Here is a 27495-nt window from a genome sequence, read left to right as displayed (position 1 = left end):
GTGGTGACTCACATACAAAATAGAGTAAGATCAGTACAGACATTAGCTCAGGGTAAATTTTCCTCAAGGAAAAAGAGAAAGATTGGTAACAGATGTTAGCTCAGGGTGAATCTTCCCCAACAGACAAAAAAAAAAGAGAAAAAGAAAAAGAATAATGCTGGGGCCGGCCCTGTGGCCGAGTGGTTAAGTTTGTGCACTCTGCTTTGGTGGCTCAGGGTTTTGCTGGTTCAAATCCTGGGCACGGATGTGGCACTGCTCATCCTGCCATGCTAGGCAGCGTCCCACATAGCACAACCAGTGGCACTCAGAGCTAGAATATACAACTATGTACTGGGGGGCTTTGGGGAGAAGAATAAAAAAAAAAGAAGATTGGCACCAGTTGTTAGCTCAGGTGCCAATCTTTAAGAAAAAAAAATTTACTCAAAAAAAAAAGAATGATGCTATAGTGAATAACCTTGTACGTATGTCCTTATGTCCTTTCATAATACATACGATTCTCTCCTTTCTGGGGCCAAGGGTGTGTGCATATGTAATTCTAAAAACTCGAAGTGAAATTCACATCACATAAAATTAATCTTATTGTGTGTGTGTGAGGAAGATTGTCCCTGAGCTAACATCTGTTGCCAATCCTCCTCTTTTTGCTTGAGGAATATTGTCACTGAGCTAACATTTGTGCCAATCTTCTTCTATTTTATGTGGGTTGCTGCCACAGTGTGGCTTGATGAGCGGTGCTAGGTCTGTGCCCAGGGTTCCAAACCTGTGAACCCTGGGCTGCCAGATCAGAGCGTGTGAACTTAACCATTATGCCAGTGGGCCAATCCCCAAAATTAATCATTTTAAAGTGAACAGTTCAGTGGCATTTAGTACAACATTGTGCAACCACCACCTGTGTCTAGTTCCAAAACATTTCCATTATACCAAATAAAACCCTATATCCATTAAGCAGTTACTCCCCATTCCTTTCTCCTGCCCTTGGCAACCACCAGTTCTGCATTTCATTTCTGTGGATTTAACCATTCTGGATATTTTATGTAAATACCATCCAATATGTGGCCTTTCGTATCTGGCTTCTTTCATTTAGAATAATGTTTTCAAGATTCATCCATGATATAAAATGTATGAGTTGTAGCGTTTATGCCTTTTTATGGCTGAATAATATTCCATTATATGTAAATACCACAATTTGTTTAGCCGTTCCTCCATTGGGGGACATCTGGGTTGGTTCCACCATTTGGCTTTTGTGAATAGTGCTAGTGTGAACACTCGTGTACAGAATTTGTTTGGGTACCTGTTTTCAGTTCTTTTGGGTGTATACCTAGGAGTGGAATTGCTGAGTCATTAGACAGTTCTATGTTTAACTGTGTGAAGAACCACAAACTGTTTCCGACAGTAGCTGTACCATTTTACATTCCCACTAGCAATGTATGAGGGTTCCAATTTCTTTGCATCCTTGCCATCACTTGTTGTTTTCCTTTTTTTGATATTATAGCCATCTTTATGGGTGTGAAGTGGTTGCGTATGTAATTTTGATAGATCTTGGCAAATTACACTCCCTAGACAGTGTATAAACTTATATTCTTATTGGCAATGTATGAGAGTAACTGCTTCTTCATACCTCTTGCCAACACAGTGTAATATGAAGTTTTTGGATTTTTGTCAATCTGGTTGTTGAAACATGGAATCTTATTGTCTTTTTGGTTTTTAAAGTTTCTTGTATTGAGTTAGCTTGGCCATCTTTTCGTATGTTTGAGCCATTTGTATTCTGTCTGTTGTGAATTGTTTCTTCATATCATTTGCCCCTTTTCTACTAGATTGTTTGTCTTTTATTTGTAGGAACTTTACAGATATTAGAGAAAGTAGTCCTTTGTGTGTGATAGGAGTTGCTAATATTTTCCCTAGTCTGTCTTTCCCTGAATATTTACTTGCCCACCGTATGCATTGTCCTAGGTGCTGGAGCTGTGGTCTTAAACAGGAGACCCAAGGCTGCCCTCCTGGAGTTTATGTACTAACGGGAATGCAGGGAGACGATATACAAATAATCAAGATAATTTCCAGTTATGGTCCATACTTAGAGGGAAACAAAGCAGGATGTCATTATGATAACTGAAGGGTGGTGAGGTGGGAATCTGCTTACATAGAAACCTGAGTGGGAGGTGATCATTTGAGTCCAGACACACAAGGCAAGATGGCCATTCAAATAGCTGTGAAAGAGGAATGCAGAGGCCATGAGGCAGGTTGAGCCTGGCATATACGGGGCAGTGAAAGGAGGCCAATGGGCTGGGTGTAGTGGGCAAGGAGAGGGGTACAAGATGAGGCTTGTAGCCAGGGGCCAGATCCTGAGCATCTAGGCTGCCATGAGGAGGAGTGCTGATTTTGTACTGAGTATGATGGGGGAGCCTCAGGAGGGTAATAAGTCGGAAGTTACTATGATATCATGTCTTTTCCCAAATCATTAAAAATTGTTTGAGAACGCTTAATGTCTGCTTGTTATTTCGTGGTGATGTATAAACCATAATTTATTAAACTCATTGTTGGGAAATTTTGATATTTTTCCTCCGCTCTCATATTTAATCATAAAATCTTGATAAACTAATGTATAATTTTGATTGCCTTCTTAGGCTATTTTCCTACGATAGATTTTATGAGCAATTTTTAAAGGTGTTTGAGATGTGAAATTCCTCAGCCCGCTGGAGTGATCTTTTGTGTTACAGACTGTGTTAATGACAACTACTGGTTTGGGAGGGATAAAAGCTGTGAATACTGCTTTGATGAGCCACTGCTGAAAAAAACGGATAAATACCGGACTTACAGCAAGAAGCACTTTCGGATTTTCAGAGTAGGTGACAAATATCCATACATTTGGGAGAGCTGGTAATCTAGTCTTCACTCTTAGATATCTTCCCGCTATAACTCCCCACTGTTACAACTTTGAAATAAAATGTTCTCTATTTTAGGAAATGGGTCCTAAAACCTCTTACATCGCATATATCGAAGATCACAGTGGGAATGGAACCTTTGTAAATAGAGAGCTTGTAGGGAAAGGAAGACGCCTTCCTTTGAATAACAATTCTGAAATCGCACTTTCAGTATGGAATAATAAAGGTAATGTTGTTATTATTATCTTATGGTTACTGGAACTTTTTTCCTCCATATAAAAGGAAAATTGACGTGTATTCTTGCCGAAGTATGGTTTGAGTAAGTAAAGTAAGCAGATTTGCATTCAAGATTCAACCGAGTCCTAGTTGCGTTTTCAAATTATCAGTAAGTTCTATCATGATAGACACATTTCCTAAGGTTTAATTGGTTTGATTAGTTTTATTTAAAGCCATATGCTGTCAATTGAATTATCATATTGTTTACGAGCGTTCCTAGTTCATTGATGGATACAGGTTATGCCACATCAGTCTTAGATATCTGTTGAGTTGTTGTTGTAGGCCATTAATTCATCTCCCTTCCTCCCTCCTCGTTTTTCCCTTTCGTGATCCCTTCCATTCATTCATTTCCGCATATATTTATTGAACTATTATATTCCAGGCAATAGGCTACGGGTTTTTCTATAAGAGTCTCAATTTAGACATTCCACCTTCTTAAATACCACGTGATTATCCTGTGAAAGTGGAGATGTTTATTGTCATCATCAAGTACTGTTTTATAAGCATCCATTCCTAAAACTTCATGAATATCACATCTAAAATGAACAATTGTCTTTCAGCGCAAAAGATTCAGTGCAGAAAGAGTAAAAATACCCTACAACTATCTGAGAGTTGAATAGCTTGGAAGGGTGTGTGTGTATGTGTGTGTAGATAACATCTTAAAAATATAGATTCCCACAGGCACTCTCCCGCAGACCCTCAACTAGTAGTTCCGAGATTTAAAAAATCCTGTCTAGGTGATTCTTGCGCAGTCAGGCTTCAGACTGACCTCTGAGAACTATGACTATGCTTGGCATGCTAACGTCCATTTTAGGATTGACTTAGTTTTCCCTGTTTCTGACTATTTTGTTTCCTATCTGATAGTTAGAGTCAGGGCAGCTGCATAGGGTTTTGCTGTTTGAGAACAGCTGGTGGAAGGGGCAACTGGGCCCTGAAATTTGGCCTGTCCTCCACTTGACAAGCTGTGTACCACCTTCTAATTGGTCTCTCCAAGGGGCACCTTTTCTAATTTGAACACAGATGTCATATGGGTTAAAGGTGGCCATGGTTGAAATAGATCAAACTGGTATTCTGCAGACTGCATTTGGTCTACTGACATCTTATCAGGCATTTGCTGATATTTGTACTTTAACATGAAAATCCACATTTCTTTGGGAAGATAGAGTATCTGGCCACACTGAGCCTATAATCCCACTACTTGAGGATTTGCAGGTGCTGAGTAGAGGCTGCCTCCTTTAGATGGTGATGTGTTTTCTCCTTTGAGTCCCCGTTGCTCCATGTTGTCTTACACTCAACCCTGCCTTCCAGCTTGTGTGGGCAACTGCGTTTGCAGCCCCTGAAGTAGACCTTGACTTTTGTGAGAAATACATCTCCAGAGCCCCTCAAATTCCCAGATTCTCAAATGCCACTGGAACGTCTAGGTTCACAGATATCTACAAGCAGAGGCATCGTTGTCTCCTGGGTGGCCAGCAGGTTTCATTCACTAGGCAAGTGTCTACCTTGTGTGGACCAGTCTGGAATGAAGCGTACTGAGGTGGCTCAGATTCATGCCAGAGACTGGATCTCTAGGTTACTCCAGGGAGGTCAAAAACCGTCACCTGAAATCTGGGAAACTCAAGGGTCTTAAATTTCTCTCTTTCAAGATTTAACAGGTAGTTGCAAATTTACCATTGATGACTTTGTAGAATTGAAGTGTTTGGTAACTGATTGCAGGCTTGGCCCATGTGGATGGTTAAATTATTAAACGAATAGGTGTTTTTTTCTCTGAGATACAGCCCGAATAATGGAGAAATCAGCGGGATTCTTTTGGAAAATGCTATTTATTTAATTTTACAAGTAGGTTCACTTGCACTATAAAATACCAGATATGTAAAGGTATAAATGGTAAAGAAGGTAATACAAGTATGATGACCTATGGTTTAATTTTTATTGGGTTGTTTATTGCTTGCCTAGAATATTTTTTCCTCGGCTCAAACTAATTGCCTTTTGGTTCTAGGCTTGTGTTAATCTGCATGGGTATTTTATATTACTGCAATTGATTAATATTCTGAGGTCAAGGAATAAGACTAGCATTTATGTGTGGATTTCCTGTCCTATAGTGAGAATGATGCTGTGGATTTCCTGTCCTATAGTGAGAATGATGCTGTGTATTTTCCATTAAAGAATGAAATTTGACAATCATCATTTTCTGTGGGTTTCATGATATGTATAGCCTATGTAAATAATTCCTTCAGGGTTAAATGTTAAATGTAATTAAAAACAATTGTCTTATATTCTATGTGTTTACTAAATTTTAGTGGCATTTATCTTCTTTTTTATTGAATGAATTAATGAGATCTATTTCTGCCTTTTTTTCCTTAGTTTTTGTATTTTTTGATCTGACTGTAGATGACCAGTCAGTTTATCCTAAGGAATTAAGAGATCAATACATCATGTCAAAAACTCTTGGAAGGTAATTTTCTTATTTCTTACAGATATTGCACTTAATTTTTTTCTAAACATTTGTCATTGGTTAGTTTTCCATTCCTGGTTTTATAACATTCATTATCTATTCATAACATATTTTAGGGGATCTATTTGTGATATGTATGTTATTGATTTATTTGATAATGATCAATTTAAATGAACAGGTTTTCCTTATAAATTTTATCTGTAATAACTTCTTAAAAGCAATTTTATTGATATAATTCACCCATTTAAACCCATTTACCTTACCCATAAAACTCACCCATTTAAAATGTACAATTCACTGGTTTTTAGTATATTCACAGAGTTGTGAAACCTTTACCACAATCAATTTTAGAACATCTTCACTAACTTCCAAAAAGAGACATTTACTGCATTTCTGCTCTCTTCAGAATTTGTGAAATCTTGGGAAGTGAAATGAAACTAACCATTGAATAGGGCAAAGTTCTCAAAATTTTTGTTCTCAGGACCCCTTACACTCTTAAAAGTTGCTGAAGACCCCAAAGAGCTTTTGTTCATAAGTATCTGTTGATATTTACTATAGTAGAAATTAAAACAGAGACATATTATTAATACTTAGTTCATTAAAAAGAAACTCACTTATGTTAAGATAAATAACATTTTTTAATGAAAAATAATTACTTAAAAAATGATTAGTGAGGGGCCGGCCTGGTGGCACAGCCGTTAAGTTCACACATTCTGAGCCTGGGGTTCGCCGGTTTGGATCCCGGGTGTGGACATGGCGCCGCTTGTCAAGCCATGCTGTGGTAGGCGTCCCGCATATAAAGCAGAGGAAGATGGGCACGGATATTAGTTCAGGGCCAGTCTTCCTCAGCAAAAAGAGGAGGATTGGCAGCAGATGTTAGCTCAGGGCTAATCTTCCTCAAAAAAAAAAAAAAAAAGATTAGTGAGAAGAGAGGCACTGTTTCACATTTTTGCAAATCTCTTTGATATCTGGCTGGCTTAGTAGAAGATGGCTGGATCCTGATATTTGCTTCTTCATTTGGTCTTTTGTGATATCTCATGCCACGTAGCCTCTGGAAAACTCTGTACACTCTTGAGAGAAGTGGAACAATACTAAAAATGAAATATGAGAGAATGAAAACAAAAAAGGTAAATAATGTCTTAGTATTGTTCCAAAAATAGTTTTGACTTCATGGATACCCTGAAAGGGTCTTGGGGTCTTTAGGGGTTGGTTGCCTGATCATACTTTGAGAACCACTTCCTTAGGGAAGGTGTTCAGGACACCTTAGCGCGTTACACACTGTCCTTCACCCTCCCATTCCTCCCCCACCCCCAGAGGCCTTTCTATTTATTGATGTTTTTGGAAACATGAGAGTAGGAAATAATAGAAGGCAAGACCACTCATATTCCTGCCACATGGAATCATGCATAGTGTACTCTTTATGACCATCTGTGGGAGATATTTTAGTTTATGGACATGAAATTCAGTAACTCGTTGTGTTTCCATATTTGCATTGGCTACGTGGAAGTTTGCAGCCAAATTTGTGCCTGCCCTTAAGAAATGTATGAGACTCTAATTTTTCTAAGGGAAGATTCCACACAAATCCTTTAACTTTTAGCGGGTGACAGAAATTTAACTCAAATGAGTCAGGTAAGAAATTTACTGGCTCTTGTAACTGGGAAATAGAGCAGCACAGCTGACTTCACCAGGCGTCCTTTGGGCTTCATTGCACTCTGTGGCTTTGTCTGTGGCTGGACCTAAGGGCTCCCACAGTGTTGCCAGGGATCTGGCTCCATCTCTGGATTCAGCTACTCTTTGTTGCCCTCCTATAGAATTGCTCTCTCTGTGCAGCAGAAAAGTGGCTTCCAGGGGCCCCACATTCATATTTTCTTTCTTCTAGAAACCACAGCAGAGAGAACTGTTTCTTTCCCAACATCAACATTTGATTCCAGGGAAAACCTTAATTGGCTCAATTTTGGTTACACGTCCACCTCCAGGTCCTCGGAGTGGGTGCTGTGCTATTATAGTCACTCCACTAGAGCTATGTGGACTCAGGGAAGATTTCTCAGGCAAAAGGTTACTGTTAGCAGCAGCAGGAGAATTGGAAAGCGTTTTGAGCAGATTTAAAAAACATAATAGTTACACGGACCAATATCTCACACCTTATACAAAAATTAACTCAAAACGAAACAAAAAACTATATATAAGAGGTAAAAATATACACCTGTAAGAAGACATAGGGACAACTCTTCATGACCTTAGATTTGTCAATGGTTTCTTAAATAAGGCACTAAAAGCACAAGCAACAAAAGAAAAAATAAATAAATTAGGCTTTATCAAATTTAAAAACTTTTGTGCATCAAAAGACACTATGAAGAGAGTGAAACAGAACCAACAGAATGAGAGAAAATATTTGCAAATCATACATCTGATGAGGATCTACTATTCGGAATGAATAACTCTCACAATTCAACAGCAAAAAGGTAACCCAACTTAAAAATGGCAAAGGGTTTAAGTAGACATTTCTCCAAAGAGACAGAAATAGCCAAAAACCACATGAGAAGATGCTCAGCATCATTAGTCATTAGGGAAATGCAAACCAAAACCGCAGTGAGATATCACTTCACACCCACTAGGATGGGCATAATAAACAGAAAGAGACAAGTGTTTGTGAGGACGTGGAGAAATTGGAACTCCTTTCCGCTGCTGGTGGTCATGTAAAATGGTACAGCCAGTGTGGGAAATAGTTTGGTGCTTTCTCAGAGTTAGACGTAGAATTACCATGTAACCCAGCAATTGCCCTTGTAGGGTGTATACTCCCCCACATTGAAAACAGGTGTTCAAGGGGCTGGCCCCGTGGCCGAGTGGTTAAGTTCGCGCGCTCCGCTGCAGGCGGCCCAGTGTTCGTTAGTTCGAATCCTGGGCGCGGACATGGCACTGCTCATCAGACCACGCTGAGGCAGCGTCCCACATGCCACAACTAGAAGAACCCACAACGAAGAATACACAACTATGTACCAGGGGGTCTTTGGGGAGAAAAAGGAAAAAATAAAATCTTTAAAAAAAAAAAAAAAAAAAAAGAAAACAGGTGTTCAAACAAAAACTTGTGCATGAATGTTCATTGTGGCTCTAGTCACAGTACTCGAAAGGTGGAAACAACCCAAGTATCCATCAACAAAGGAATGCATAAATAAAATGTGATATTGCCATACAGTGGAATATTATTTAGCTATAAAAAGGAATGAAATACTGCTACATGTTAAGGCATGGATGAACCTGGAAAACATGCTAAGTGAAAGAAGCCAGACACAAAAGGCCACATATTGTATGATTCCATTGATATAAGATATTTGGAATAGGCAAATCCATAGAGACAAAGCAGATTAGTGGTTGCCAGGGGCTGGGCGCAGGGTAGAATGGAGTAATGCTTAATAGGTAAGAGGTTTCCATTTGGGCTGATAAAAAAGTTCTGGAACTACATAGCGGTGATGGTTACACAACATTGTGGATGTACTTAGTGCCACTGAATTGTACCCTTTACAATGATTACAATGGTAAATTTTATGTTATATATATACAAAATACACAATAAAAAAGATGTCTTGGCAAACCCCTGACCCTACCCCCAAACCCACAATAGTTATAATAGTCTACTTCAGGCAGGTAATGAATGACTGATACTTGAGTAGCCATTCCTTTGGGCTGACCCAAGCTTTGGAGAACAGAGCCTACAGAGGATTAACTGTGTCCTCTGTGGCATCCCGGGTAGCATTCCTCCTCCATTTTACGATCCCAATTAATTGGAAATCTTTGAGAGCTTGCTGCAAGCAGGTTAACTGTGTAATACTTTTGATTTCTTAGGTATTGTGATTTTATTTAGGGTGCAATTCATGGCATCCACTACTTACACACTTCCTTTGAAGACAGAATAAGAAAGAAATATATCAGTGAAAGTAACTCATTTTCAGATACTGTTTACTGTTACTTGTTTCAAGCGCTTATTTTTGTCTAGGACTTTGTACTGTTTGATGTTTCTCAGACCTCTGGGATAAGTCATTTCTCTCTGATTTGTTCTTAGTGTCTGTCTGAGAATTTCACAATCTGGGATGACAGTAAGATTTAAGTCTGTATCACTTAGCTCAAAAAGTGGAATTTGGAGCTGACCCAGTGTTGTTGTATGGTCCACATTCACTTGTGCCCTTGACATTTTACATTGGTATGGTGTTACTGTGTTCTCTGAAACCAGGGACAGTGGAAGGGTTACAGATGGACCATCTTTTAACTTGTAATAGTTGAGGCTGACTCAGGAGTGGTGGGTCTCTCATAATTAAAAACATTCTGACAGTTACTTTCTCTATTTTTCTCTGTAGTGGTGCTTGTGGTGAGGTGAAGCTAGCTTTTGAGAGGAAAACATGTAAGAAAGTAGCCATAAAAATCATCAGCAAAAGGAAGTTTGCTATTGGCTCTGGGAGAGAGGCTGTAAGTACCTGTGTTTGTGGCTGCTCAGCTGTTCTTAACAATTTCTTCTTAACTTCTCAAAATAATTTTGGAGTGGTGATTTTCAATGTCAGAAAGAATTTACTGCTCAGATATGTGAATTTGTATCAAAGAACATTGAAAATTTTTGAGTATAGCCAACTAATCTAGAAACTTACTTACAGATAATTTGGTTCCAAAAATATTTGGTTGTACATAATAGTATACATAGCAGGAAGTTTTTTTTTCTTCCAAGTTGTTACAAGACTGTTTTTACAATAAATGAAAGGAAATTAGGAAAAAAAAAAATCCAGTCACATCCCCATCACTGTAACCCTACAGCTGTTTTCAGTTTTCTTTTTCCTTCTAGTCTTTGTTCATATGAATTCCTGTTTTTAGATGGTTGAAATCATACTGTATATACAGTTTTGTATTCTGCTTTTCAACATAATCATTATTAATGCATAAACTTTCCCTAATATATCCTTTTTGATGATTGAGTCTGTATTTCATTGACTTTATCATAATTTATTCAACCATTTCTCTGGTTGATCATTTAGATAATTTCTAATTCTTTGTTCTTCCCGTTAATGTGGCAATGAATATCTTAGTGTTTATAGATTTTTAAAAGCTTAATTAAATTATTTGAACAGTCTCTTTATATGGTAGCCATTCATTTTATTGCATTTTCTATAAAACACATTTACACTGGAATGGCCAAGGGTGTTGGTCTTTCAATATATGACCTAGCAAAGTAATGTGAAATATGGCCTGTAATCACATTTTCCTTTGTGGCCAGCTGTTTCTGGCTATTATACTTTAACATTCTTTAAAGATCAATTTTTTTTCCCCAAGACAATGCCATTCTCATGTGGCAAGAGGAATTTCCTTTCTGTGTTCATTGCGTTATAGATCTTTTCCCTTGTGATTCTGGATTTGTTTCCCATTTTCTGGGGGAGAAAATGCTTACCAGATTCTTAATGACTTGCAGCAAAATTTTCCTTCTTAATTTCCTCTTTCAAATCTTACTTGACTCTTTTAGAGCTCTCCACCGTCAGAGTCCACCCTGACTTGGTAATGAGTTTAAGGGCTTATAGAAAGAGGCAGGCTTTTAAAATTAAACATCTGGGTTTCTTAGCCAAAGTCCATTTTACATAAGTATGTAATTCTATATCCTCTTTGCTTTGGAGGGTGTAGCCCCTGAGGTTGAGTAACTCGAGTCATCCTTTTGGAATTGTAACGGAGAGCAACTTCAGTACCCTGAAGCTTCCTCTCGTCGGAGCCTCTGTAAATACGACAGCCTGCAGTCAATTGGAACCAGTGTCTGCTCTATTATTAGAAATTTGACTTGACATTTTCCTTATACAGTTTAACTGAATACCTTCTTGTCTGTGGCTTTTGTTTGTTGTATCATTTTGATGAATGTAAATAATTCTACAGCTGATGAGACAAGCAGATCTTACCAGGTAAGCCTGAGAAGAGTGGAAGCACATTTGTTTCTGGCTGTGGGAACTGGAGCAAGTGGCTTCCTTTCTCTCAGCCTCAGTTGTTCCATCTGCAAAATGGGGATAATAGAACCCAGTTCATTTGGGAATTATGAGGGTTAGATGAGATGACCGTTTTAAATAAAGAGCTTGGCATAGGGCCTGGTCACTTACTGAATGCTTACTATTTGTCAAGCACTTTGCAGAGTGATTTTAGGTGAGTTATTTAATTTACTGACCTCTAGGCCTTGATCTCTTTGTATGAGCAGAGCTGGGAGCTCAGACAGCTTTTACTCAGCTGATTTAGCTGTAAATATTTTCTAAATATTGGCTATTATTATTATTACTAATAAACTCTAATATTATTTTATTTATCAAAGGATCCAGCTCTCAATGTGGAAACAGAAATAGAAATCTTGAAAAAACTAAATCATGTAAGTATTGCTGTAAAATATGACCCATACCTGAATTCATTCATCTCAAAATATAGCAGGAGTGCAAAGCATCTCAATATAATAAAGCTGGTATTAACCTGGGTTCCTTAACTGTGTATGCATATATGTTTTTAGCTGCCATTTAGCTGGGAAGAAACTTTACCCTGAAATTTTGAGAGGACAATACTATGTAAAGATTTCATGATTAAATAATTATGTGATATTCCACTGAGTTAGTTTCTGACCAAAAGATATAGTAAATCTCCTAAATATTATATTTCATAGGGGCTTGATCAACTGATTACGTTTGTGAAGACAATGCTAATTTGGCAAATTTGGTTTAATTATACCTGAAGTTTTAACACCTCTGCATACCTTTCGACAGTACTGATTTCCATTTACTTCATTTGGAGTAAATCAAATAAATTCAAGGGTATCCAATATGTATGACAACATTCTGTCCTTACATCTGACTAAATGGTGTCAGTGGCTTTGTTGAGTGTACATAGTTCCTATCTTTTTTGTGCCGTGATGACCTTGTCTCAATGGAAGTGTCTAAAGATGTGAGAAGAGAAAGTTAGCGTTGTGGATTCCATCTTCCTTTTTATTGTTCTTTTCATTTCTTCATTAATTCATGAGCCCTCATGAAGTCATGAGCTAGGTAGGCACTCGAGTGAAACTTGAAATAAGACCTCCAGTCTGTCCAGCTAAGAATTATCTTATTCTGATTCTTAACCTCCAACCAACAAGATTTCTTCTCCCTTTTCTCATCTCCTCAAATTCCCCCAAACAACAAATAGAAACTAAGACCAAAATCACTGCCATCATCACAATAATTCAGCAGCTTCCTTTAGAACCCATGGTGGATCTGAAAACCCATGAGAATCTGCGTGGCTGACCTTCCTGCTTGACTTTCTTCTAATTCCCTTCCAACTTCCTTCTTGCCTAAATTTTTCTTCTTCTCCAAGGGATCTGGAATCTCTTGTTAAAGAGAAGAGCCCTCTAATTATTTGGGGTGGAGTTGCTTCAAACATACCCCTAAGATAAACACTTAGAATCCTCAGAGAATTTTCTCTGATGTCGGAGGATCCCCAAACATAATATTTATACAAGTCTAATGTCCACTGCAGTCAAGAGGAATTTAGAACCCTAAAAAAGATCTCTGGAGATACTTCTTGGCAATTTACAAGGGCACGTGGAAGCCCTTGGGAATTTAATTTGGGCTCATGAGTGCATTTTGTTGTTTGAGGACAATGAGTTGAGCCTAATAGAGTCCAGTAGACTCTGGCCTTTGGAGTCAGGCATTGATTCAATCAACTGTCAAACACGTATTGTGCCAGGTTGTCTTCTAGGCCCCGGGCAGTAGTGAGCACGGATGGACTTGGCCATCCCTCCTCTCATGCGGCTTCAGTCTAGTGGGAAGACAGACCTGGGGTCCCATATCATCTCTGTCACCTCTTGGCTCTGAGAAGCTCATTTCAGTTTCTGGAGCCTCTATTTCCTCATCTGTCCAATGGACACAATAGGATATTTACCTCAAAGGTCAGCGTGAGAATTAAATGAGATGTGCTCGTAAAGCTTTCAGCACAGAAAACACACTTGGGGAATGGTAGGGATCTATAATTCCCTAAACTGTTCCCCGTGTGACCTAAATGGAGGGGCTGGGTGAGTAGCCTCTGGTTCCTGAGAGACACTTTCAGCTGTGACAGCTCCAGCCAGTGACCCTGGAGACAGTGCCTACTAGAGGAGACAGCTCATGCTGACTTTGACCCAAGAGGACCTCTTCATGCTCTGTGAGCTCCTGGCCCCACCCATTCCCAGGTGGGCACTGCCTCTGCCTGATGAAGCCAAGCTGAACCAAGCCGCTCTCATTCTTAGCTCTAATCTCCTGTTCCTTTTCCATGCATATCTTTCCTTCTGCTTCTCTTTTTTACTTTATCACTTGTGTATAGCTGGAGTCAGATAGTGCTAAAAGTTCCACAGCCTTCCTAATCTTCCTCTCTGCAAACATTTTACATCTCTTTTAGCGTTTTTTTTTTTTTTTGAGATTTTACTTCCGTATTTCTACATAACAAACTATTATCTCTTGGTTTATCAATTTTACATAGCTTATTGCCTTCCTGTTGTGTTTTATGAGAATTTCAGCTCTTCTTTCCTTTCTATGCCTCTTAATAAAGTACTTTAGTGCCTGTTCAGTGTTTTCTTTATTGTGACAATAACACATGTTCCTGCAGAGCCAACTATACTGTGATCATAGGGAAGAAGTGGTGGAACTTGTTGGCTCTCAGTCTGACTCCCATGGCCATGTGTTCCATGCTCACAATGTGGCTGGCAGGGTCTACCCTCAGTGGGTGGTGTATCTGTTATTGATGTTGTTGGTATTAATATGGGCAGCATATGAGTGTCTTCTGTGTGCCAGCCGTTCTGCTGAGTGTTAGTCCTCGAAAGATAAATAAGACTTGACTCGGCCCATGCGGTGTCTGATGAAAGGAGACCCGTGGTGGGTGTTAGTTTCCTTTCTCTGCCCTCCTGGAGCTCACAGCCTGTCTGGGAGACAGATGCTAAAGGTGCAGTGTGGGGTGGCACAGATTAGAACCACCGCAGGGAGTGTGGTGCATTCTGAGGGAGACATTTGAGCTGGAGCCTGATGCCTGAGGCCGAGTGTGCCCAGAGGGCTGGACCACCAGGCAGGGAGGTAGCTGAGGAAAAGTGTGGTGCTGAGAAAGAGCACAGGGAGTCTGGGCTGATGGGGAGTTTAGTGGTCTGGAGAGGAGGACGCTTGGAACAGGAGTAGGAGATGAGGCTGTGCTGGTGGGTCGGGGCAAGACGAGGGGCTGGGTCACGAAGGGCTTGCTAATCCCTGCTGAGAAATTAGATTTTAGCCTCTAGGCAGCAAGAAGCCAAAGGATTTCTCTCTTGTCTTCCTGCCTGCCTGCCTTTCATCTCATCCCTTCTTTTCCCTCCTCCTCACTCTCCTCTTTTCCTTCCTTTAAATAGTTTTAAATTATATAATATTTAACACACATAAAATAGTAATTGTAAATTGTAAAGCAAACCAATAAAATGAACACCTTTCAACTCGCCATCCAACTTCAGAATGAAAACTTGACCTCCCTCCGGGCCGATGTCCCCACTTCTGCCCTTGTGGTTTTCCTCTTGGGAGCTTCTCACTAGTTTTCCTTTTTTCCCTCATTTAGCCTTGTATCATCAAGATTAAAGACTTTTTTGATGCTGAAGATTATTATATTGTTTTGGAATTGTAAGTAGTAAACTTTTGTATTTGTTTCCATTTAAATGCCTGTAAGCCCCCAAAGAATCGAATGCTGGCATGCATTTCTCATCCTGGGGACCCTCGTTGTATGTATGTGGTGGTGGGGCCCACAAAGAGTGTGTGTGTGGGGTTCGTATCAATCCTAAAATCCCTCTGGTGTTTCCAAAGGAAGGTGGCTGAGAGGTCCCAGGCCCTGGATCTGAGGCCTGTGTTTGAATCTCACTCTCTAAGTGACTGACTGCCCTCGGGTTAGTTTATTTCACCTCTGAGTCTCATTTTCCTAGTGTTAAATGGGGAAGATAATGATGCCCCTGTGCACCGAGTCGTAGTGATTAAATGCTATGAGGGAGGGAAAGCCCCCAGCAGAGCACCTGGCATCTGTAGGTGCTTACCCACAGGTGGATATTATTACACTGAAATACCTGCCTGTTAAGGGTGGACCTTTCTGTTTGGGATCACGGTACCAGGTTGCATGGTGACACCTGAGTATCTCTCAGGTGCTGGTTTACTTGCTGGTTTATTTCAGTGGCCATAAAGTCCTATCTTATTTGGTGTGATGAAAATCATTTCCTGTCTCATTCCTGGAAGGGGCCTGTCTTGATGTCTGTTCCTGCATAAAAATGTAGTGTTTCTAGGGGTGGCTATTGTGGCGGACAGGCAAGGCTTTGCACCTGAGTGGCCAACTGTGGCTATGCAGGTGACCATTAAGATTATATACCAGGGGTGGCCCAGTGGTGCATTGGTTAAATTTGTGTGCTCTGCTTCAGTGATCCAGGGTCCACCAGTTTGGATCGTGGTTGCAGACCTGCACACTGCTCATCAAGCCATACTGTGGCAGTGTCCCACATACAAAACAGAGGAAGATTGGCACAGATGTTAGCTCAGCGACAATCTTCCTCACCAAAAAAAAAAAAAAAAAAAAGAAAGAAAGAAAGAAAAGAAAGAAAAAAAGATTATCTGCTAGACAAGAGCCCCAATCATAGCACCAGGGGAGACTGGATGGCCTGTGTGGTACTTAGGGGAATATCTGTTGCTATTAAATAGGAGATTGTGACCTGACTGGATCTAGTTAAAACAGCTTAATGATAATAATAATAATATAATAATATAACAGTAACTAATTCTAATTAAGCACTTAATATGAGCAGAGTACTGCTCTGAGCACTTTACGTGGATTGAATCATTTAACCTTCTTTACAGTCAGGCAGGTTACTTACAGGTTATGGGTGGGTTACTATTTTTAGCCCCACATTAGAGAAGAGCAAACTGAAGCACAAGGAATTGAATCTTCTTGCCAAGTGTCTACACCGTACCAGGTGCTTTACCTACATCACTTCTCTCTTAATTTTTATGACAGCCATCAAGATAGGGGGGATCATCCCTATTTTTTTAAGAGGCAGAGACAAGCTCAGAGAGGTTACATAAGTTTGCCAAAATCCCACAGCTGGACTGTGGTGGAGCTGGAGCTCAGACCCCGGTTGTCTGATTATAGGCTCCTGCTGGCTTCTCTCCACCAGTCTCAGAATCACCTGGAGTGCACTATAAAATGCTCCTGGCCCCACCTCTGATCTATTGAAACACTTTTACAAGCTTCCTAAGTGTCTCCATTGCCCACTGCACACTCCTTCCATCCTTCCTTGTTCCTTACTTTCCCACGGGGACATCGGGGACATTGGATTGTGGATGAGGGTCATTACCTCATTGCCATTTACAAATGGGAGTCAAGAGTGAATAAAAATGGCAACTCTTTCCTGTGTTAATGAGTTTGTTTTTTTTGTGTTATTATCTTCCCTCCAAGTGAGTTTTCCTCCAGGAACGAGCCCCCTGCTTTGTGTGTTTCAGGATGGAAGGAGGAGAGCTCTTTGACAGGGTGGTGGGGAATAAACGCCTGAAAGAAGCTACGTGCAAACTCTATTTTTACCAGATGCTCCTGGCTGTACAGGTAAGAGAATTCCTCAGTTCTTTGGATAACCTGCTTTCCTCTAGGTGAATTACTCCCTGAGTTAGGCAGAAAGCGAGCGACCGTGGATGAAAACCCAGAGAGCCGAGAGTCTGTGTGTGTGTTGTTCTGTTCTTGGCAAAAACTTCTCACCCCTTTGACTCAGATGAGACAGCGCATGCTGTGAAGTTTAAGAGAGAGTAAGAAAGGGAGTTACAGAAATAAATGCACAGTTCCATGTGTCCTCTCTTTAGCTTGGAGGTATTTCTGGAGGATTGGTCTCTACTTCTGCCTGATCCTTATAGCAATCCACCTTTACCTCTTAGGGTGGGAGTAGGGCAGGTATGAGGGTAAGGCTGGCAAGTTTGGGCGGTTGTGACAGACGGATCGCTCCCCATGGCACGGTGCTGGGTGTTCCCTTCCGTGGAGCATCCTCTTAACTGCAGCGGGCGGGCAGGCAGGCTTGTCTTCTCTACTTTGGGAAAGTGTTGGGTGGAGGAACAGCCGGGGGTAGCCTGCCTGCTTCGAGGAACATCACCCTTTCTCAAACCAGATTTGGCTGTGGTGCTTCCCCACCGAGGTTTCTTCCCTTGAAATCTTGCTCCTTGCAGGAAACAGTGATTGGAAGTAGTGCTCGCTGAGTGAGGATGGAGAGATTTTCCTGGGATGCTTCATCTGGGTTTGCCCTCCCTGGGGGCTTCACCAGGTCCCTTTCCCAGTAGAAGTGTTTTGGAGGAAATTTTTCCCTAGGCCAGGGAAGACTGAAGTCCATAAACATCTAACCAGTGCTTTACTCTCTTACTGGTTTATTTCCTCCCTTTTATTATACCAAGTATATCTGGGTGAATTGAGTGCAGATCGGTGGATGTGGGAATTTCTTTTTCCTAAAGAAATATGACAATATATAAAAATGAACACACAACCATCAACATTGTATTTCAGCCGTAGAGTTTTCGAAGACTAATAGTCTTTGCATCGAGGAATATGTGAACTCTGGGTATTTAAACAGATAATTTACAAATCTGTATTTTACAGATTCCTTTTAAAAATATTCTCAGGGATAGAACAACCAAATATATTAGTTTGATGGAATTTTTACGCTTTACTTTAATATGGTCTCAAGATATTTTATATCACTCATTTACATTTTTGTTATTGACATTGACAGCTGCCAATGGGAAGGGATATTTATTATCTTGAAAAATGAAGTAAAAGGTTTACTGTCATAAGTTGCCCTTTTCACTCTTCTACTCTTTAATGATTTTCTTGAAAACAAATTTGTAAACACTAACCCCTTTACCCAATGGTTTTCTGTGATTTTTGAGACTATGGTTGAGAGTAACATGGCTTACGGTTTCACCCAGCTGTAAGATGCGTGTGTGTGTATCTGCTGATGTACCTACTCCATAAGTCTAAGGGTCCTGCCTCCCTTTGTGTGTAGTACCTTCATGAAAATGGCATTATCCATCGGGACTTAAAGCCAGAGAATGTTCTCCTCTCATCTCAAAAAGAGGACTGTCTTATAAAGGTGAGAAATTTGTGTTCTGTGTGTGATCACTCCAGTAGATTTCTGTTTAGAAACTGTTTTTTAATTCATCAGGTAAAACGTAGGAGCATATAAAGATTGAGAATTATTAGTTTTTAAAAAACAATTATTTTAAAATTATTTTAGAGGTCAGGTGGTGTTGCTCCAATCCAGAGTCTAATGAGCATTTATTGGGCTCCACTGTATACAAGCCACTTCTGTATTCAGAGGGAGGGAGGGAGTGGTCTAAATGGAGGAGTGAATCACATCCCCTGTCATCCCCTTCCCTTTGTCTGAGGCAGTGCTTCCTGAGCCTGGCTTCCTTTTAGAATCACTGTTGATTAAATTAAATAAATATTTAATTAATTTAATTTTAAAGAACCATGACACTTCAGCATCTCTTGAAGGTGGCGCCCAAGTGTAAGTATTTTTTTCCAAGATCCTCAGGTATTCCAGTATGCAGCCAAGGTTGAAAAACCAGGGTCTAAGAAGAACCATGCATTACTAGTTAGAATCCTAGAGTGTCTGTGATAAGGGCTATAAACATTTTGTGAGACTACAGAGAACACGGATAAGTTGGAAAAAACCCTGGGCCTTGAGGTTCCTTGGCTCAGAAATTTTAATTTAAGCAAAATTAAATAACTTGCAGAGCTTGAGATTACTTTACAAAGACGTGAATTTGCAGATGCCAGATTAACGGCAGGCGGGAATTATTGGATAGGCACTCATCTAGCCTGCATGTCTTTTGGGACCGCAGACTATGTTAGTCCTTTTTTTTTTATGATGCCATTAAAATTGATTCCCTTTTGTCCTTAATTTTAGATTACAGATTTTGGGCAGTCCAAGATTCTGGGGGAGACCTCTCTCATGAGAACCTTATGTGGTACCCCCACCTACTTGGCTCCTGAAGTTCTTAATTCCTTTGGAACTGCCGGATATAACCGTGCTGTGGACTGCTGGAGTTTAGGAGTTATTCTTTTTATTTGGTAAGAAAAGTTTTCATTGCTTCAGAGTCTGGTTAGAGGTAATTAGGTGAAATCAGAAATGTGTCCCGGGAGAGAGCTTGTGTTTAATTTAGGACACTTTTTTTGACCATCGATTTAAAGAAAAATCTAATTTTTCATTATGCTGAAAAAGAAATCTGTATATCCGAATGCCACTGAGAATGCCACTTGATTTCTTTTCCTTTCTCTCTCTACCAATATTAAGCCTTAGTGGGTATCCACCTTTCTCTGAGCATAAGACTCAAGTGTCACTGAAGGATCAGATCACCAGTGGAAAATACAACTTCATTCCTGAAGTCTGGGCAGAGGTCTCAGAGAAGGGTATGGATACGAAAGGGTTAAGAATTTATGGTTTGCTAAAATGTGTGTGTGCTGTGGTGGGAGTTTCTTTTCAAATTTCCTGATGTTTTCTTCTGTCAATTCTGTTATTTTCTGTTGTTAGTTTTGTATCATTTGAGAGGCAAAAGAAGTTGTTAACAGTGTGGGCTCCAGAGCTCGGCCGATCTAGCCTCAAGACCTGAGCTGACTACGTCCTAGCTATGTGACCTTAGGCGAGTTACTTAACCTCTCTGAGTCTCCATATCATTTATAACAATAAACTCCTAGCTTAAAGTGTTTTTGTGAGGGTTAAGTGTAACATATGCAAATACCTGGCACCTATTTAAGTGTGCAAAATAATAAGTAACTTTTTAGTTATAAGGTTTCGTTTGAGTAAGCATGTAAAAGTTGAATATAATTAGTTACTTTGTTTTAGAATTTAAAAGTACAACTTTGTAATTCTCCAAAGAAAAAGTAGCAAGCTAAAGCTACATGTCAAATAACATAACATAGATGATTGTGTTAGATGTCAGACTGTCTAAGGAATAATGTTGCAATAAACAAGCTAGCCTCCCTTTGTGGCTGGCTCTCAAGCTTTATTTCTGCCAAGACTACAGTTCCAAGGAGCCTTTCGCTGGCTGAGGAACTTTTCGCCATCAATCCATGGGTCTCGGGGAGAGTTGGCAGAGTATCCTGAGTGTCTTAGAACTGGGTGGAAGTGCAGCTTTAATTAGTTTTGAACTTGAGTCCAATAATGAGAGAGGGAACAGAGGGTTAAGAGGTTGTGATGTGCGAGCAGGGCGAGATGGGGAGCATCATGGTCATTTCTGGTATTCTCACAGCACTCTGATGAATACAGAGTGAGGAGGATTAGGGGGCCCTGCCCACCACGCCTGCTGACTCACAATGACCTCAGCCCCTCTCTCCTCTTTCTGGATGTTGGCCTGTGATTCTGGCATACTTAATTTTGCTGATTTAATGTATCTATCCTTTTCACCGTGATTTGCCAAATTATCTTATTGCTTTAGCTCTGGACCTTGTCAAGAAGTTGTTGATAGTGGATCCAAAGGCACGTTTTACAACAGAAGAAGCTTTAAGACACCCGTGGCTTCAGGTGGGTATGGGGCAGAGCCTACTAGCAAAAAATACATGGGCAGCCCTGATTTGTGCCTGAGACATGAGAAGGAAGATGGAAACACAATGTTTGCTTTGTTTGGTCTGTTTTTATAAGATTTTATTTTTTTTATTTTTTCTCCCAAAAGCCCCCCGGTACATAGTTGTGTATTTTTAGTTGTGGGTCCTTCTAGTTGTGGCATGTAGGATGCCGCCTCAGCATGGCTTGATGAGCAGTGCCATGTCCGCGCCCGGGATTGCGATCTGGTGAAACCCTGGGCTGCCGAAGCGAGCGCACGAACTTAACCACTCAGCCACAGGGCCAGCCCCTAGGTCTGTTGAATGCAATTGTTTTAGATCGAATTTTAGGTGTGTGGGGTGTGTGTGTGTGTGTGTGCGTGTGTATGGGTGTGAGTGTGGGTGTGTCTTTGTGTTTGGGTGCAACCTTTTCAACTAAACTTGTGGCTCTTGGATGGACAAGCCCACTTTATGGCCTGTCCTGGTTCCACTTGGCTTCCTGAGTCTGCAGTTTGGCTGTGTTCCTTTCACGGTTGGTTCTAGCATCACACCTCCACCCCCAGCTGTGCCCTACTCTTTCCTCAAACCCCCACCCCAAACAGGTGGGGTGGGCTGCATTCCAACTATCTTCAACCTTAAATCAGGGAAGCAGGTTAGGAGGAGGACGACAGCCTTTCTGGGGGAGAATCTGGTTATTTCTCAGGCCCAAGTGATTAAGTATAAAGGGTCCCACTTCTTGTTCATGGTGAGTAAGCATGCCATTAGTGCAGGCTGTTACCTGCGCCTTTCAAGTCTGCATTACCGCTGTGTTTCTGCTGGGGGATGTGGCTGCCATTGGGTTATCCACTGACCTCACTGGAGCTGCCAGAGTTGGAGGTCCTTTGTGGTTTGCTGGGCTAGTCTTTGGTTTTGGAGTTAACTTACAGCATTGGGCAGTTTTCTTCTGACGAGCATCAGGTCTTCAATTATGTGCAGTCCATTTGGCACAGCCATGCCCCTTTCTACTAACTTTCATTCGGTCTCTGTTTCCTGTGGGGTGGGGACTTAACCAGGTAGCTTGAACCAGGGGCTGTCACTCTGGGGGCTTACTGTTCCAGGAAATCCTCCAGCCAGCCAGTCGCAGCACTGTGCTTCTGGGACTCTGGGGAAGACCGTCCTCATTCTTTTTCTTTTCCAACCCTTCACCTCTTAACAGTTTTGCTCAGGTTGAGAACAACAAATCCTTAAAAGAACAAAAAAGTAGATATATGTTTGGGATGTTGCCCTGGAAACAGCAGTCCCCCCAGAAGAAATCTGTCAGATGATTTAGCACATAATAGACCACACAGATTTGAAACAGCAGGACCCTGGAGAAAAGGAATTTGGAAACAAAGGGTGCCTTTGCATGTGGGAATTTAATTTCGATGAAAAAGAAAAACATGCCTCTTGGCTCTTTTCAAGTGCCCTGCTAGGGAAACTCTTGGGGCCAGATGTGGAGGTGGAGGAGCTTGCCAGTTAGGCCTGGGAACAGGGTTTGCATCTGCCGGAAATTTAAACAAGTCTATCCGATTTTTCTTGTCTCAAAAGAAAACTGTTACTGACACGGAGGAAGAGGTAAAGTTCAGCCCTGCCACAGAGGTCTCACTTGAACACCCTTTTGTCTACTTTTTGTTTTTGCAGCAAAAGGTGGAGCGAACATTGAGTGAGGACAAGGATGCAGATTCCCCATGTAAATCATCTGCTAGCGATAGTTCAGCTTTTATTTTGGGAAAATTCAGTGTTTTTGAAGAAACCAAACGGTTTTGTGGGTCTGCCACTGGACTGAGCATTTGGAATGTGAATTCCGGTCTCTGTTTTGTCATTAATAGTGTCCAGTTTGGGGAGCATCCCTTATATCCACTTTTGGCCTCGTGTTCACTTCCCAAAATAGAGGATTCCTTCCTGCTTCCCTTTGAGGCATATTACAATTTAATATTACTGAATAGACTGTAGACACCTCAGAGGAAGGATATTTAGAGATACACGTTGCGACCTGTGGTATGTAATGAGCTCCTTTTCCAAATTATTGCTAATTGACTTGTTTTAAATGTAGGCCTAAATGGGCTTGTGGTCAGTTCTGTTGGGCTGCCACAAGGGGCGTTCCAGCATGGTTTCATTTCTTAGTGCATTCATTCTTTCAGGGGACAATTAATGAGCTCCTGTGTTGAGCACTGTTAGGTACTGTGGATGCAAAGAGGAGTTAAGATAAGTCCTTGCCTTGGGGTTCTGACAGTCTGAGTGGGGGCCAGGCCTGACCAGGGTCACTACAGAACAGTGGGATACATGTGTTAAGAGAGGTAGGTGCAGAGTATGGGGGATCCCCAGGATGAGATGGGACCACTGCCCACGGGGCTTGAGGTACTCACAGGTTCACACGGTGTGGATAGTGTCTAACGGTTGGGTAGCCTGGGGCTGACATGGGTGTATTCATTTGCTAGAGCTGCCATAACAAAACACCCAAGACTGGGTGGCTTAAACAACAGAAATTTATTTTCTTACAGTTCTGGAGGCTAGAAGTCCAATTTCAAGGTGTTGGCAGCCTTAGTTTTTCCCGAGGCCTCTCCCCTTGCCTTGCAGGTTGGCCGCCTTCTCCCAGTGTCCTCACATAGTCTTTTTTCTGTGCGCTCACATCCCTGCTGTCTCTTTCTTTTTTTTGAGGAAGATTAGCCCTGAGCTAACATCTGCTGCCAATCCTCCTCTTTTTTGCTGAGGAAGACTGGCCCTGAGCTAACATCCGTGCCCATCTCTCTCTACTTTATATGTGGGACGCCTACCACAGCATGGCTTGCCGAGTGGTGCCATGTCCACACCCGGGATCTGAACCAGTGAACCCTGGGCTGCTGAAGTGGAACATGCGAACTTCACCGTTGCACCACCAGGCCGGCCTCTCTTTCTCTTCTTGGGAGGACACTAGTCAGTGGATTAGGGCCCCACCCTAACAGCCTTATGTTAACTTAATCACCTCTTTACGGACCCTGTTTCCAAATGTAGTCACAGCACTGGGGGTTAGGGCTTCAACATATGGATTTGAAGGGGGGGGAGGGGAACCAGAGTTCAGCCCACAACAATAGAGGACAGCATTTTCAACATTGACTGAGTCCCTCTGATATGGAGGCCCCTGTGCCTGTCACAGTGCCTGGCATCTAAGAGTGCTGGGGAAATATTTGTTCATGGAGTGAATGAGAAAGGTGGGTGAGGGGGACGGGCAGGAGGGCCAGGAGGGCATTCCCGGTGAAGGCTGTGAGCAGGTGTAGGAGGAAATAAGGCGCGGGCCTTTAGAGTGGCACTGTGCCAGAAGTGAGATCCTAAGGGAGGTTGTGGAGTGGAATCCAGATGAACTTGGCACTCTCAAAATGGGCAGTGGGGAGCTACACTGAGTGATGCCATCAACAGAGCGATGGAAGCAGGTGATTCTCCACGAGATATATAACAGGTGAATTCATCTTTGAGCACTGAAGTTTTTTATACCCATCAATTTGCTGAATGTTGGAGGCCTTCACTCCCATGTCCTCTCCCCCACCCACCATGGTACACGTGGCTTAGTGGGAAGAGTAGGGTTGGGTGGGAAAGTAAGTGGGGCTTTGGAATCAGGCAGCTCTGGGTCTGTATTCTGCACACGTTACTTGTGGGTGGCTGAGCTGGGCGTCCAGCTGTCCTCAAAGCCTCTGATCTTAGTCATGGATGCTTTACCTTTCTGAAGGCGGGGAGAGCTGCACCGGGTCACCTCTCAGGACTCCCAGAGGCAAATCTTTGAACCCTGCAGAAGTGAATGTCCAGGGAGGTAGGAGTTACCCTCATACACATCTGGGCAGGATGTGCATGTGCTGCACCCCCTCTGCCCCCTCCAGCAGCAAGAAACACCTGTAATGCTATGGCCTCTTATTGTCTTCCTTTCTCGTTAGAGCCAAGCTCTAGGCTATTGTGCACCTGAAGTCCTTCTGGGACTTGTACAGCAGTTGCTGGCTGAATTTTCCTAGGGTGCTGAGTTGGTTTGTTAGGCTGGCCCCAGTTACTGGCTTCATTGTTATCAAGGAGGAGAGGGGTGTCCTGGAGTCAGCCCCCAGAGAACTGAGCCACAGCCTCTGGCCTCCTGCTTGCCATCTCTCAGCATCTGGGATGCTGGTTCTGCAAGTCTTGACTGCTAAGGTCTGTGGTTGTCTCTGACCCACTGAGAGCTCTTAGGTATGTGGGTTTGAGTCCTGACTGCTGATTAGACCACTCTGGGAAGGCAGAGGTGAGGACCACCTTTCTCTCCTGGAGCTCCAGCAAAGGTATGCCTCTAGGTGCACATACTGGATGTCTTTTCCCACTTCCCTGTTTCCAGGGGCATTCTAGCCTTGTCTTTCTAGGAGCTTTCTTTCCCTCAGACACAACCTATTTATGTTTCTCATTTCTTCACAGGATGAGGACATGAAGAGAAAATTTCAGAATTTGCTTTCTGAAGAAAATAAATCAACGGCTCTACCTGAGGCCCCAGCCCAGGTATTCTGGATGAGGGTCATTAAACGTAGGCTAAGTTTAAAGAGCAGATGAGCAAGGATGTTGAATTCCAATAGCCTCTTTAGCAGCAATTGCTTAACATTGTTTTTAGGATCAATGTGGTATATTTTGTTTCAGCTTGATCTGCTCTAGCAGCCTTAGAAGATTTAATAATGAAGAGTATGTTTAATGCATTAGAGAAGCCCAGCTAGGGAGTGTCTTTTAGGACGTCTCCTGCCAGTCAAGATTGGAAGCCTATTTTAGAGGCTCAAATTTAAATTTGTTGAAAAATTTAAAGTGTGGGCGAATGGTTGATAATTTATTGATTATAATTTTATTCCTCTTAAAGTTCTTCATAAGTTAGTATCTATTCATTCTTGTCCTATCTTCTGTTGGTGAATGATAACACCCCTCTTCCCACTGCCCCTTCGCAGTTTTATAAATGGGAAAACAAAGACACAAAATGTTGTCTTCTCACAAAAGAACAAGGCTTGGGGCTCCTGGTGAGGGGTGTTGTAGTCCCTTTACACTTCATAATTTAGGAGAAGGTGACCAGAAGGAGGCTGACTATGCTGCTGACTTTCAGTATATATCTTTGAATGGTTGGAAGCCACAGGGGAGAGAAATGTGAGTTTGATAAGCTTGTCTGAGTCTCGAGAGGTGTAGTGGAGATTCAGAGGTCAATGAAGACAATCAAAGAAGCCAGTGGTTTTCTTTGAACATTTCTCCCTTTTACCTTATCTCCAGCCTTCCACAAGTCGAAAGCGGCCTCTTGAAGGGGAAGCAGAGGATTCTGACACCACAAAGCGCCCGACTGTGTGCACTGCTGTCTCATGAACACTAGCTGAACATGGAAGAAATGTACCTTCTTGAACCTTGCTGACATTTTCTTTAAATCTGTTTTTTTTTAAATAACTTTTTTTTTTAAAATTTAGGTTATAATAGCTTACAACACTGTGAAATTTCATTTGTACATTATTTTTTGTTAGTCACCATATCAGTGCTCCCCTTTACCCTTTTGTGCCCACGCCCGCAGCCCCCTTCCCCCTGGTAACCACTGAACTGTTCTCTTTGTCCATGTGTTTGTTTATCTTCCCCATATGAGTGAAATCATACAGTATTTGTCTTTCTCTGTCTGGCTTATTTCGCTTAACATAAATACCCTCAAGGTCCATCCATGTTGTTGCGAATGGGATGACTTTGTCTTTTTTTGTGGCTGAGTAGTATTCCATTGTGTATATATACCACATCTTCTTTATCCAGTCATTGGTTGATGGGCACTTGGGTTGCTTCCACATCTTGGCTATTGTGACTAATGCTACAATGGACATAGGGGTGCCTAAGTCTCTGTGAATTGTTGATTTCAAGTTCTTTGGATAAATACCCAGTAGTGGGATAGCTGGGTCATATGGTATTTTTATTTTTAGTTTTTCTTTTTTCTGAGGAAGATCAGCCCTCAGCTAACATCTGCTCCCAATCCTCCTCTTTTTGCTGAGGAAGACTGGCCCTGAGCTCACATCTGTGCCCATCTTCTTCTACTTTATATGTGGGACGCCTACCACAGCATGGCTTGCCAAGTGGTGCCATGTCTGCACCCGGGATCTGAACCGGCAAACCCCGGGGTGCCAAAGTGAAATGTGTGCGCTTACCTGCTGCGCCACCGGGCTGGCCCCTATTTTTAGTTTTTTGAGAAATCTCCATACTGTTTTCCATAGTGGCTGTACCACTTTGCATCCCCACCAGCGGTGTATGAGGGTTCCCTTTTCTCCACAACCTCTCCAATGTTTGTTATTTTTTGTCTTGGTAATTATAGCCATTCTAATGGGTGTAAAG

General features: G+C 41.7%; 1 protein-coding gene and 1 long non-coding RNA gene across 16 annotated transcripts in view; one reads left to right on the top strand and one right to left on the bottom strand.

Moving 5' to 3' along the window:
• Positions 1-26592, top strand: part of CHEK2 (checkpoint kinase 2) — a 43833-nt gene extending 17241 nt beyond the window's left edge. For 5 of the 12 annotated variants that reach the window (XM_070516308.1, XM_044775643.2, XM_070516307.1 and 2 more), the window contains exons 4-16: positions 2712-2836; positions 2955-3102; positions 5514-5604; positions 9954-10062; positions 11924-11977; positions 15175-15236; positions 17091-17190; positions 18629-18715; positions 19535-19698; positions 19922-20037; positions 21063-21148; positions 25585-25665; positions 26410-26592. In XM_070516308.1, the coding sequence (XP_070372409.1) occupies positions 2712-2836; positions 2955-3102; positions 5514-5604; positions 9954-10062; positions 11924-11977; positions 15175-15236; positions 17091-17190; positions 18629-18715; positions 19535-19698; positions 19922-20037; positions 21063-21148; positions 25585-25665; positions 26410-26499 (1313 nt within the window). In that variant the 3' untranslated portion in view covers positions 26500-26592. Of the gene's footprint in view, positions 1-2711; positions 2837-2954; positions 3103-5513; positions 5605-9953; positions 10063-11923; positions 11978-15174; positions 15237-17090; positions 17191-18628; positions 18716-19534; positions 19699-19921; positions 20038-21062; positions 21149-22824; positions 23253-23962; positions 24148-25584; positions 25666-26409 lie in introns of those variants that run through there. The other 7 variants (XM_070516306.1, XM_044775641.2, XR_011505419.1 and 4 more) reach the window with 6 other exon arrangements.
• Positions 4961-27495, bottom strand: part of LOC123287990 (uncharacterized) — a 29699-nt gene continuing 7164 nt past the window's right edge. Inside the window, exons 2-4 of one of the 4 annotated variants that reach the window (XR_011505422.1) lie at positions 22090-22387; positions 11523-11614; positions 4961-6496 (exon numbers count right to left, since the gene is read on the bottom strand). This is a non-coding gene — a long non-coding RNA (uncharacterized lncRNA). Of the gene's footprint in view, positions 6501-11522; positions 11615-21286; positions 22388-24873; positions 24941-27495 lie in introns of those variants that run through there. The other 3 variants (XR_011505424.1, XR_006531464.2, XR_011505423.1) reach the window with 3 other exon arrangements.

Source organism: Equus asinus, chromosome 8 (genome assembly GCF_041296235.1).
Source record: "Equus asinus isolate D_3611 breed Donkey chromosome 8, EquAss-T2T_v2, whole genome shotgun sequence".
In the NCBI taxonomy this organism is placed as follows: domain Eukaryota; kingdom Metazoa; phylum Chordata; class Mammalia; order Perissodactyla; family Equidae; genus Equus; species Equus asinus.
This window is presented reverse-complemented; position numbering and strand designations above follow the sequence as displayed.